The following is a 12,070-nucleotide window of genomic DNA, read 5'->3' on the forward strand; positions in this document are numbered from 1 at the left end:
GCGGAGCGGAGAGCGCTGTGCCCCTCGGCCCCGGCCCGGAGGGCAGCTCCAGCCCCCTGCCCGGGCGCACGTACTGCCGGCGCCCGGCCTCCCGCCCCTCCGGAGCGGCGCCCCCGCCGCGCATCCCCCTCCGGGCACCTGTGGGCATCCCCACGGCCGGGCCCCGCTGGACGCGCAGCCCCTCTGCGGGACGGGGCGGGGCGCGGGGGCCGCGGCATCCCAGCTCCCCGGGGGATGCTGCCGCTGCCTGCGCGGGAGCGCGGAGCAGAAGGGATCCTCTTTGACGTCAAGCGACCATAATATAATGATCGCTCGTTCATATCCGGGTCCCCGGGCGGCTCCCCCGGGCCGCGCTCGGCCGCGCTCGGCGGCGCAGTGAGGGGAGGCGGGTCGGGCAGGGCAAGGCAGGGCAGCGCGGCCGCCCGGAGGTGGCCGGCGGCGGCAGCGGCACCGGGGCGGCGAGCGCAGCATGCCCGCCGCCTCAGACGCGCCTGCCTCCCGCCGCAGCTGGTGCTGCTGCTGCTGCCCATGGAGATCGCGCTGGTGACTTTGGAAAACGGCGGCACCACGGCCATCGCGGGCGGCGACGATGCCGCGGCCGCCGGCGGCCGGGCGCGCCGGCGGGGCAACTTGCTGCACCTCGCCGGCTCGCCGCAGCTGAGCGACGGCAAGGAGAACGCCCCTCCGCCGCCGCCGCCGCCGCCGCCCGCGGGGGACGAGGAGCGGGAGCGGCCCCCGCCGGGTCCCCGCGCGGGAGGCGGCGGCGGCGCGAGCGGCCCCGACGAGCGGCCGGCGGAGCTCCGCGCTGCCCTCGCGCCGCCGCCGCCGCGGCCGCCGCCCCGCGCCCCGCGCCCCGCCGCGGACATGGGGCCGTCCGAGGAAGGGGGACACCGCCGGGGCATGGCCATGGCTGCGGCCGGCGACGAGGAGGAGGAGGCGGCGGCGGCCAACCCGGGCGCCATGCACCATCAGCGGGTGCTGATCAACATCTCGGGGCTGCGCTTCGAGACGCAGCTGGGCACCCTTAACCAGTTCCCCGACACGCTGCTGGGAGACCCCGACAAGCGCATTCGCTACTTCGACCCGCTCCGCAACGAGTACTTCTTCGACCGCAACCGGCCCAGCTTCGACGGCATCCTCTACTTCTACCAGTCCGGGGGCAAGCTCCGCCGGCCCGTCAATGTCTCCATCGACGTCTTCGCCGACGAGATCCGCTTCTACCAGCTGGGTGAGGAGGCCATGGAGCGCTTCCGGGAGGACGAGGGCTTCATCAAAGAGGAGGAGAAGCCCCTGCCCCGCAATGAGTTCCAGCGCCAGGTCTGGCTCATCTTTGAGTACCCCGAGAGCTCCAGCTCAGCCCGGGCCATCGCCATCGTCTCCGTGCTGGTGATCCTCATCTCCATCATCACCTTCTGTCTGGAGACCCTGCCCGAGTTCAGGGACGAGAGGGAGATGCCTGTACCTCTGCCCCCACAAGGTGGAGGTTTAAATGGCACGCCCGGGGACTCCCCACCCATGCAGCCACCCAGTAGCCTGGCTGACCCCTTCTTCATCATTGAGACCACCTGTGTGATCTGGTTCACCTTTGAGCTCCTCGTGCGCTTCTTCGCCTGCCCCAGCAAGCCCGAGTTCTCCCGAAACATCATGAACATCATCGACATTGTGGCCATCATCCCCTACTTCATCACCCTGGGCACCGAGCTGGCCCACGAGCAGCAGCAGCCCGGGGCTGGCAGTAGCAATGGGGGTGGGGGCCAGCAGCAAGCCATGTCCCTGGCCATCCTCAGAGTCATCCGCCTGGTCAGAGTCTTCAGAATCTTCAAGCTCTCCAGGCACTCCAAGGGGCTGCAGATCTTGGGACAGACTTTGAAAGCCAGCATGAGGGAGCTGGGCCTCCTCATCTTCTTCCTCTTCATCGGGGTGATCCTCTTCTCCAGCGCTGTCTACTTTGCTGAGGCCGATGACCCCGAGTCTCATTTCTCCAGCATCCCTGATGCTTTCTGGTGGGCTGTGGTAACCATGACTACTGTGGGCTATGGGGACATGAGACCTGTCACTGTGGGGGGTAAGATTGTGGGCTCCTTGTGTGCCATCGCTGGTGTGCTCACCATTGCCCTCCCTGTCCCTGTCATTGTGTCCAACTTCAACTACTTTTACCACCGAGAGACTGACCACGAAGAGCAGGCTATCCTCAAAGATGAACACAGTAGTGCTCAGGGCAGCACTGTGGGGGGAGAAGTGAAGAGAAGACCCAGCAAAAACTCTCTGAACAAATCTGTTGTGCACTTGGAAAACAGTGAGGAGTTCAACAATGGCACCAGCTCCTTAGAGAAAGCAAATATCAAAGCAAAAAGTAATGTAGATCTCAGAAAATCCCTCTATGCTCTCTGTCTGGACACCAGTAGGGAAACAGACCTGTGAGGAGAGGAGACGGTTAGAGTTCAGAGGGGCAGAAAGATTTTCTGGTGTCAGAAACTTGCTACTATAATTACTCTTTTAGTACCAATTAGTTTTTTAAATCAGGCTGTACTTTATAAATTGATCACTGTCCTGAGCAGTCCTCCAGGAATACATGTTTTTGTGGTTTTTTTCCATGGCACAAAGGGTCACCTATTTTTAAAATAGACTAAGAATAAGCTACACTCCATGATGCAGGAGCTAGTAAATTATGACAGTGAAAAATCTAATTTGTAGAAACTTATTTTACGAATGATCATTGGTTTTGAATGGGTAATTTGTAACCAATTCAGTTGCTCTGAGTTTAGTGTAAAGAACTGGGGGGATGTGTGTGTGGAGAATGAATGGATTGGGGATGGGAGGGAGGAGGTTGAGGAGTTTTGTATTACAGTTTCAAATTGAAATTATTCAAATATATTTTGTATCTGTATGACTGTATTTATGGTTGAAAGGAGATTTCTTATTCCTGTGAAATATGATATCATTAAAGCACTAGGAACATTAGCAAATCAGCACTTTCTGAGTTTTCCAGTAGTGATCAGCACAGATCTGGTTATCTTGTATGTGAAGTGAATTTGGTGCTTTGAACCCTAGAGCAGAAAACTTCTGTTGTCATTGATATGTTAGTTGCTTGTGAGCCTTAAATTATTAAATATTGTAGATATGCTTCTTTATAAATAATTTTATTAGTTACCTTCCTGTTTCAGAATTTCTAAGTCATTCAGTCATGTGCTTACTCAAAAAAGTATGTGCAACTTTTTTTTTTTTTTTTGTGGTTTTACAGTTTTGTATCTTTGTTATATTGTTGAGACCTAAAGGAAAAAAAAATACACTCTTCTGCTGTTACAGGTTTAAATCTAGTGCACAACAAATCTAAAGTGATCTGAACAGATTTTCAAGTGCACAACAGATCAAAAACATGAGGGAGTGGATAGGCACAATGAGAAAGTAGAATATTGAGTGTAATATCTGCAGAACTGTTTTCATTGTACACTCGAGATTCCTTGAGCGTGTGCATCAGTCCCCTTTATGTATGCACACACCATTTGTGTACACAGTTCTCTGGTTTTAGTTCTCTCAGACTGGGAGTGGATGGCACTTCAGGAGTCGAACGTGGCGTGCTGTGCTGCTTCAACGACCATCGTGTGGCTTTTCTCTTGGACACGGATGAAAAGCACCATGTTTCCATCAAAACACACCCCTGGTTTCTTGTATTTCCAAACAAAACCTTCTCAGTGCTGTGGATTTTACAGTTGAGGTGTTGTTGAGAGACGAGTGACACCTTGCCTTCATCAGGATCACAGCTAACTCTGAAGACCGACAAAAAGTTGCTCCTTTAGCTCAAAGAGCTTTCTTGCAATTTCTGTTGCAAAGGACATCTTTGTTTACCCCTTCAACTTCTGTTGTATTGCTGAAGGATGGTCCATGCCTTTCCCACATCCTGTGGCACAGCAGGAGTAGCAGAGAAGAGAAGGCTTGATTGTCAACATCGCTCAAGGTTTGTTTCTAACAAATTTTCTAATATAAATAAGTGCTCAGTTGGGATTATAATTTATTCAAGTACCTCATATATGTCCTGAGATAAATTGAGATCAGCTTTGCAGAGCAGCACTCTGACATTCTCTCCCCGAGACACAAATGCTGCTTTCCTGTCCCTGACCATGCTCTTTAATGATAATGCCGAAATACATGATGTTTTTTTCTCTCCTGGTCAGTAAAATAACTGTCAAGCAAGTCATACGTTTCATTAACAGAGTGCTCAGCACAAAACCCAGGGCTGAGGGGAAGGAATTTGAATCTCATCATAGAGAACAGCATCTTTCACATTAATTTTTGAATTTTAGATGTTGGTTTCTTGGTTGGTTTGCTTGTTTAGTTAGATGTGGAATGAGGCGGTAATGTGCTGAGGAGCTGTCTAAAACAAGACTGACAGGAAAAGCATCCAGTGCAGCTGCGCTCCAGACTCGGGGAGCTCTCCGGTTTGGTGGGAGCTGTTGCACTGGAGGGAAGTGAAGAACCAGCTCTTTGGTGAGGATGAATCTCAGATGAAACAAAGTGGTGTAACTCTGCCGCACATGCTGAGACCTAGGTCACTGATGGACTTAGAGTAAGGCTTTTTGCTCAAAGTGCTTTGCTTTGCTCTCGGTGATCACATCCATCTGACTGGCCTGAATAAGCACCAAACAACTGCAGTGAGTCTTTCAGGATAAAGTTTTGAGGTGGTCTTGCTGAAACTACTACCCTTACCTGCCTGACCGCCAGAGTTTGGTCTTCCAGCTGTGTGTTGTGTTGGACTGGGCTGTTGGCTCCTCGGAGGAGGTGCACTGTGTCCACACAGCCACCTGTTTGGAATCTTGTGTAAGGATTTTAGGGATCTGGATTACATCTCAAAAGTGCAGCAAGCTGATAAAGGTGAAAGTAGATCAGGGCTATGGGGTATGGGTCAAGCTGATCTTGGTGAGACAAAGGGAAGGCCTGGTTTTCCCCCTCCTTTTTTACTTTTCTTCTTCCCACCATGTGTCTTTTTGTTGCTTTCACTGAACTGGTTCTCTCCTCATGGAACTACAAGTTCAAGTGCTGCCTTCTCTTCCTGTAGCTGCCTGAGCTCACTCATCTGATAGGAAATTAAATTCAGCCTTCTGTTGGAATATGGTATGTTTTTCCATAACAAAACAACAGAACTTTCCAATAGAAAGAAAACAAATCATTCTCAAAGTATGGTTAAAAAATTTTGCTTGGCTTGGGTTTCTAACATGTTAAGCACAGTTCAGGCAAATTTGGTATTGACACCTTTACAAATAAATACATGATTTCTATTGGCTTATAGGATAGTAAAGGATTTGCTTTCTAATGACAGGTACTGCTGCCAAGCACTGAGTAATGTGACCAGGAACATGGTCTGAACCCAGTTCATCAGAGCATTTAGCACAGACACATGCTTAAACCAACACAATTTTCAGGAGGTGTTTTAGATGCACTGATTTTTATGATTTTGAGGTTTGAGATCCTGAGTTGGACTTGGATGTTCCTTGTGGGTCCCTTCCAGCTCCAGGTATTCTTTGATTCTCTGATGGTTATTTAAAGATAAGTTATAAACAGGACTGAAACCTTGAAGCCATGGATTCCCCTTGGATTTTGGGGTAAATATGTGGGTACATGTTACAGTCACTTAATGTGCTGATGCAGATTTGTGCTGCAGAAGAGTATGAGTGTAAGAGAGAAATGAATCCCTCCAAGAAGGCTCCTGGAAATGTGTGAGAGGAAGAGAGTTTTCTCTTCCAGGCCCATCACAAGAAGGAAATACAACCTAACCACTATTGATTTTTTGTTAACTGACCTGCAATGAACAGCAGGCTGAATCAGACCTCTTCACCATATCAAAGCCATCAAGATACCAGAACTTAATGAATAGCAAATCATGACAGACATCAAAACCCCAAACAAACCCAGCCAAACAACAAACCAACACTTTTTTGTAAACTCTTTTGGCTAGGAGTTGCAACAGAAAAGCTCCCTCACCCCACACATGCTGCAGTTATTAATGGCTTGTCCTCTCATGTGGGACATTGTGCACTAAAATGCATTCTTGGGAGTGCTGAAGTGAATGTTCATTTGGGTCACCAGTAATGTAAGTTTAATTTGCTTAGCCTGACCCAAGGGGAGTCCACATTTCCCTTCTACTTTTCCATCATCCTAAGAAAGGATAAAACAGTGCCAAGCAGTTATATAACACCATTCATCTCCCGGCGCTCTGTGAACAATTGCACCACGCTCTGTGTGCAGGCAGGACAAAGAAAAGGCTGGGGAGGGGAAGTCCACGCCTTTCAAAGGGGGACAGGGCTCAGAGAGGCACAAATAGGAGTGGGTTTCGCTGGACTGAGAGGTCTCAAATGTGGATCTCAGGGAAGAGAGATTCCCTCTGTGATCTCTTGCATGACTCTGGGTGGCTCTTCAGGCAAGGACTGGATGCCAGCAGCTGTGCACCATGATCCATCTGGTGGGGTCACTGAACACAGAGGGGACTTTATGCTGCTCTGAGCAGCACAAACAAATCCCTCTTTTGTGTGCTCTTTTCATTTGGGCTCTGTAAGGACAACATGGCACTCCTGCTGGCTGTTCCCTGGCCTCTCCAGCTGCAGACACTGCTGGTCTGGTGGAGGTGGTGCTGAGACATTCTCCAGGCACTGCCCTTCACCTCCCATTAGGGAGCAAAGCACATATCAGAGCACTCTCAAAGGGAGACACTTGTGTGCACAAAAAGTCTGTCTCTTCTGAAACCTATCTCAGAATCACTGAGGTTGGAAAAGACCTCAAAGGTCAGTAAGTTCGACCTGTGTCAAATCGCCACTTTGTCAACTGAACCAGAGCACTGAGTGCCATGTCCAGTTGCTTCTTGAATACCTTTGAGTATGGTGACTCCACCACCTCCTGGGCAGCTGATTCCAATGCCTGACAATCTTTTCTGTGAGGAAATTCTTCTTCCCGGTCAGGGTTAGAGAAGCTGGTGCTGAGGTCAAATGAGGAGAGCATTTAGTGGCATGTGACAGTGCCACTGAGCTGTAGTGAGGGACGAGCTGCCTCGATGACATCTGATCCAGCCATTTAGCAAGATGCCATGAACAGGAGTGGAATTTGGCAGGGGCCTCAGGGTGGTTGCTGCCATATTTAGGGAATGACAGACAGAGGGCTTTAAGCACCCCATCAAGACTTTGGCCTTGCCACTTGGCCAGCGGTGAAATCAGAATGTTGTGTGGCAGGCAGGGTGTGGGGGAAGGCTCAGGAATAATGAGGCTGATTCCCCTGCAGGACAGAGGGGCAGCAGGGAAATGGGGAGATGAAGCTCTAACAGCATCTGCCTGCCTTTGGTTCAGCTTTAGCCATGTCACTGAATGACTACCAGCCTCACTCCTCAGCTACAAATGTCCAAAAAATGAAATAGAAAAGGTCTTTATAATAATCTAACCTATGACCAATTAAAATCATTGTTCCAAAATTATTCTGCCATGACTTTCGCTACATACAGCACCACTAAATATTTTTTTAGATTGTGCCATTTAGTCTTTTCACAGGTTCTGTAATGTTTGGGTTTTGGTTACTTTGTTTGTAGTTTGCTTGTTTTGGTTGTTTTTTTGGTTTTTTGGGGTTTTTTTACTTTCTTTCTGTATGCATTAACTGGTCCCTAGTTCTTCTGATCAGCTTGTTAAAGTTCTGTTTTTCTGGCCTAAATTTGGGACCTCAGGGTGCTGGCAGCTTACATTGGACCTTGGTCATGCCACCTGACATCAGTGTGTCAGCTCATTACACCGAATTTCTCCAGTAATTCTGTGAGCCCATTGACCAAAACATAACTAATATTTGTATGATGAAATATTGTGAAAAATTTGGTTATAGTAGCAATTGAGATAATGTGAAATAAAAACTTTTATGTTAATTGGAATAGGAAAAAAATAAAGCTGATAAGGAATTAATTGGAATTAGAAGTTTTGAAGAGAAATATCAGCTTATTTAAAGAAAAAGAAGGCTTCAAAAAGACAGAAAGTAGGTTTAGATTGGATATTAGGCAGAATTTTTTCCCTATGAGGGTGGTGAGGCCCTGGCACAGCTTGCCCAGAGAAGCTGTGGATGCCCCAGAAATTACCTGATCTAATAGCAAAATGACTGTCCTTCCTAGAAGGCAACAAAGTGTTTTCATTAGAACTTGGGCTTCCTAGTGCACAGTCTTTATGGTTACTGCAGAATTAATAATTTTCCAGATAGAATTTAAAATTTACTAAAAGTCAACTGCAAGTTGTCTTCTGTATAAATAATTCACAGTCATTAGGGGCATATTTCCAAATAAATCAGTTTTAGCACTTGATTGACAGGAAGAAGAGAAAAAAGAAAGATATATCTTATTTCTGTGCTTCAGTTGTGGTGTGCCATGGAGATTGTAATTTGCAATATTCTTGAAAACAGATGGGGCTGTCTTAAAATTGACACTGGAGAGAATGTTGCTGGAGAATCGCCTTGGATGAAAACAGGTAATAATTTTCCTATCAAGACAGTGGTTGACTGACCTTCTCCAGTCTTCTGATAAAGCCAGTTTGGACATAAATGTTGAAATATAAGGTCTCTTCTCTCAAATCTCATGTCCAGCCCTGGCCAGGAATGGTGGTTTCCTCATTCCTGGGGTGAGGAATGCAATGGAACCTTGCAGCTCTTCTCATGACAGTATAGCTGCATAATAAATGCTTATGTCAGGGTTGATGTTTCCATGAAGATGCTGGAGGAGAAGATGGGATTTAAATGGACTACATTGGTCTGAGGGTGTAGTATGTATAAGGAGCAGGTAAAATTTCTTCCTTTGCATTATTTCACTCCAGTGATGGTGTCCTAGCACACAGTAATCCCCCTACAAAATATCACAAAATCCATACCAGGGCTTGCTTTGCTCTCTTCAGTTAGTAGGGATTGGTTACATTATACCATACTTAATTCTCTCAAGCAAATTCAACACATTTAAAAATTCTTCCTCTTCCTCCTCCCTGCTTAAGTATAGCTAGAAATGCCTGCGATTGGAAAGGTGAAAAATTATTTGAATTATTTAAGCAACATAAACTCATAATTCTTTTTTCTGTCTTGTTTAAAATGATTTGAAAATCTAATGGGGTGTGATTGAATGCGATTCATTTAACAGGAATTTGCAGAGCAAATTGTATGAGTTTCTCAGTTCAGAAAACACAGTAATTTTAGAGGCAGTGCTGCACAAGGGGGTTGTTAAAAGGAAGGCTATTGTGAAAATACATGGTGTTTTATTATGCAAGGGAATGGTGCAAAGAAGCAGGGAGTCTGGAGGGTGGGTGACAAAGCCTGTTCTGGGAAGGAATGCCCTCAAGCTTAGCCTCTGTGCTCTGAAGGAGAGAGCGTTCCTTTGGCCACAGAGGAAGCAAAAGGAAGAGCAGGAACCCGCAGCTGAGATGCACAAACATTTGACTGGCTCCCACAGTTGTCTCTGGGGGAGAGATTTCAGCCACTGGATAAAATACCTGCACAGTATCTCTCAGGATCATGTTTTAAAAGTCTGCCCAGTTCATTGAATGGATACAGGTCCCTGCCTTCAGGAGAACGTGCTGAAGTGTGGATCTAAGGCAGGCACTGGCATCTTCCTGCAGGCCTGGCAGAGTAAGTTCCAGTAACCAACAAAATTTGGGTCACATTCCCACTTGTCTCCCAGAGTATCTCCATCTCAGTGATACATACTTACAATGGAGCAGAGTCTGAGAAGTGCAGAATTCTGGAGCACGAGAGAGAAGTCCCTCTGGAAAGCTTGGAAACGCTGGGTATTTCAAAATAGCATTTGCACTGCTTCTTGCTAGTGGAAAATGGAGTAGCTCTGTTCTTAAAAAGGAAGCTGGATATTCCACTGAGGGGGAGATACAAATTCTCATAGACATGCTGACTGCATCTATATTAGAAAATGAAATGTGCCCAGGACCATTCCCGGGCACTGAGGCCAGCTGGCAGGAGACCAGCTGAGCTCCTGCTGCCAGAGGCTCGCTCTCAAACAAGGTGTTCGGCACTCAGCCTGCTGGGCTCCTTCCTGCCCTTTGCTCTGCCCACATCGTGCCTAGGAAGTATGAGTCTGTACCCAAGCCTACCCAGGAGAGTGCTTGGGTACAGACTTACCAGCGTGACCAGGGGCCTTGAAGTGTAGTTGATTGTGATTAATTGCTTGGGAACATTCCCTCAAATTCCAGAGAGGTGGCAGGTGTAAATACAGCCCAGCTCTGATGCCTCTTGCCCTCAGGTAATTTTTGGGGTATCTTAAAAGCTTTACACATTTCCCCCTATTGGCGCATTCTTAAACAATAATCAGTCTCTATTCACTGAGAACAGTTATTCCTGCCAAAATCTGTTCTCATCTAGTTCTGCTTCCACCTGCACTCATCTATATGCAACTCTAACTAAAAATTACCACACTCTTCCAGATGCACACAGAGGAGCACAAGTGGATCTGACAGTGGGAATGGGATACTGTTGCTTTGGTTTTAGGCTGATTTTCCTGTTTGCCTGGCCCTAGTGTAGGCTATATCTTGTGTTTCAGTCACTGCATCTTCTAACTCTGCTTAGCATTGCAGTTGAGGCCCTGGTGGCCATGCATATCCCCTGGTCTTGCTGTCCAGCAGGATGGACCACAAAATGACTGGAAATTAAAAAAAAAAATAAAATAAAATAAAATAAAAATAAAAAGAAGGCATGGAAGGCATGGAAGGCATGGAGACACTCTGCATTCTAGTGCTGAAGAAACCAAGGACCACCCAGCACAGGCAGAAAGTGGGCCAGCACTAGAATTCTTCCATGGCTTCAAGGTGAGCCTATGTGCCACTGGTCCCCAGAGAATGAAACATGAGTTAAATTCAGTCAGAGGGAGAAGAAAAAGCAAAGTTCCTACTTCCTTCCATTTAAAATCTTTCCTGTAGTCATGGGTCTTGACAGCTCTAACTACAATAGTTTAAGATGTCAATGCTGTCAACCACCCTAAGAAGATGGTAAATCACTCTGAAGGGACCACTTAGGACAAGTGAACCTATTGATGAGATTTTTCCTTCAGCACATGTGTGGGCACATCGTTTAGTGTGGGTGTGATGTAGAAAAGACCAACAGAACGTGGAAGTTGGAATGCTGAGGTACACCACCTGGGAAAAAGTGATGGAACTTTTTGTGCCAGAGAATCACTCCTTGAGGTCTGTTTCATCAAGTAAGGCTGAAAACTCTGTTTATTGTATTTATGTGTTAATATTTAGAGACAGGACACATAGTGAAAATGCTTATGTAGAAAACATGAAGATTTGCAAGAAAGCAAAAGTGTAATTCGGATGCCAAACACATCCTGGAGGTGAGTAGATGCAATCATCGTCAGAGCCAGTAAAGAGAGGAGGGCTTTCTAATTATTTCCCAGAAGTACAGCAGTTGTAAAGCCATTTTTGCAGCATTCATGGAAACTTATATTTGAAATATCTCAGAAGCACACCCTGCACTCTGTTCACTCTGTAGCTGCATTTAGTCCTACTGAAGGCAACTGGATTTCATTCCAGGAATCCTGCTCAGATAGACTTGAGCTCTGCAGTCACATCCTTTGTTTTCCTTGACTCCTGACAGCCCAAATTAAACAGAGATCTCTCTTAGCAGTGAGGGAATGCTGTGGGAACAATATCACTTCTTGCCTGGCCTCAGCGTGGCCAAATGGCAGCATGACGTCCTGGCTACATTCGTCCCTCAGGAAAGGCAGGTGATGCTGGGGAGGGGTGTGAAGGGTCCAAATATGGAAGAGAAAATAATCAGAGACTGATGACTGGAACAAAATGCTCAAACCAAAATGCTTTCTCCCCAGGGAAGCTCTCCCACAGCCAGATGCAGTGTTGTTTAGCAGTCTGGATTTCATTCCAGGACTGCACGTGGCTCTTAAGGTCCTGCCTGAGACTTTTTTTGTCTGATGTTGGGCAGCAAACCCAAATAAACAGGAAGTCAGGCCTGAACAGGAATATCACATATCATCCACTTCTCATCCCTGTAAAATCCATCCCCATTCCCTTGTCTGATTTTCTAATTGAATCATCATGGCTGTAAAATCACA

General features: G+C 47.3%; 1 protein-coding gene across 10 annotated transcripts in view; it reads left to right on the plus strand.

Moving 5' to 3' along the window:
• Positions 1 to 528: 528 nt before the first annotated feature.
• The window catches only part of KCNA5 (potassium voltage-gated channel subfamily A member 5), a 168,310-nt gene continuing 156,768 nt past the window's right edge, over positions 529 to 12,070 (plus strand). For 5 of the 10 annotated variants that reach the window (XM_064701782.1, XM_064701775.1, XM_064701776.1 and 2 more), the window contains exons 1-2: positions 529 to 3,955; positions 8,413 to 8,477. In XM_064701782.1, the coding sequence (XP_064557852.1) occupies positions 529 to 2,421 (1,893 nt within the window). In that variant the 3' untranslated portion in view covers positions 2,422 to 3,955; positions 8,413 to 8,477. The remainder of the gene's footprint in view (positions 3,956 to 8,412; positions 8,478 to 12,070) is intronic. The other 5 variants (XM_064701784.1, XM_064701777.1, XM_064701778.1 and 2 more) reach the window with 1 other exon arrangement.

The sequence above is a fragment of the Zonotrichia leucophrys genome, chromosome 1A (assembly GCF_028769735.1).
Source record: "Zonotrichia leucophrys gambelii isolate GWCS_2022_RI chromosome 1A, RI_Zleu_2.0, whole genome shotgun sequence".
In the NCBI taxonomy this organism is placed as follows: Eukaryota; Metazoa; Chordata; class Aves; order Passeriformes; family Passerellidae; genus Zonotrichia; species Zonotrichia leucophrys.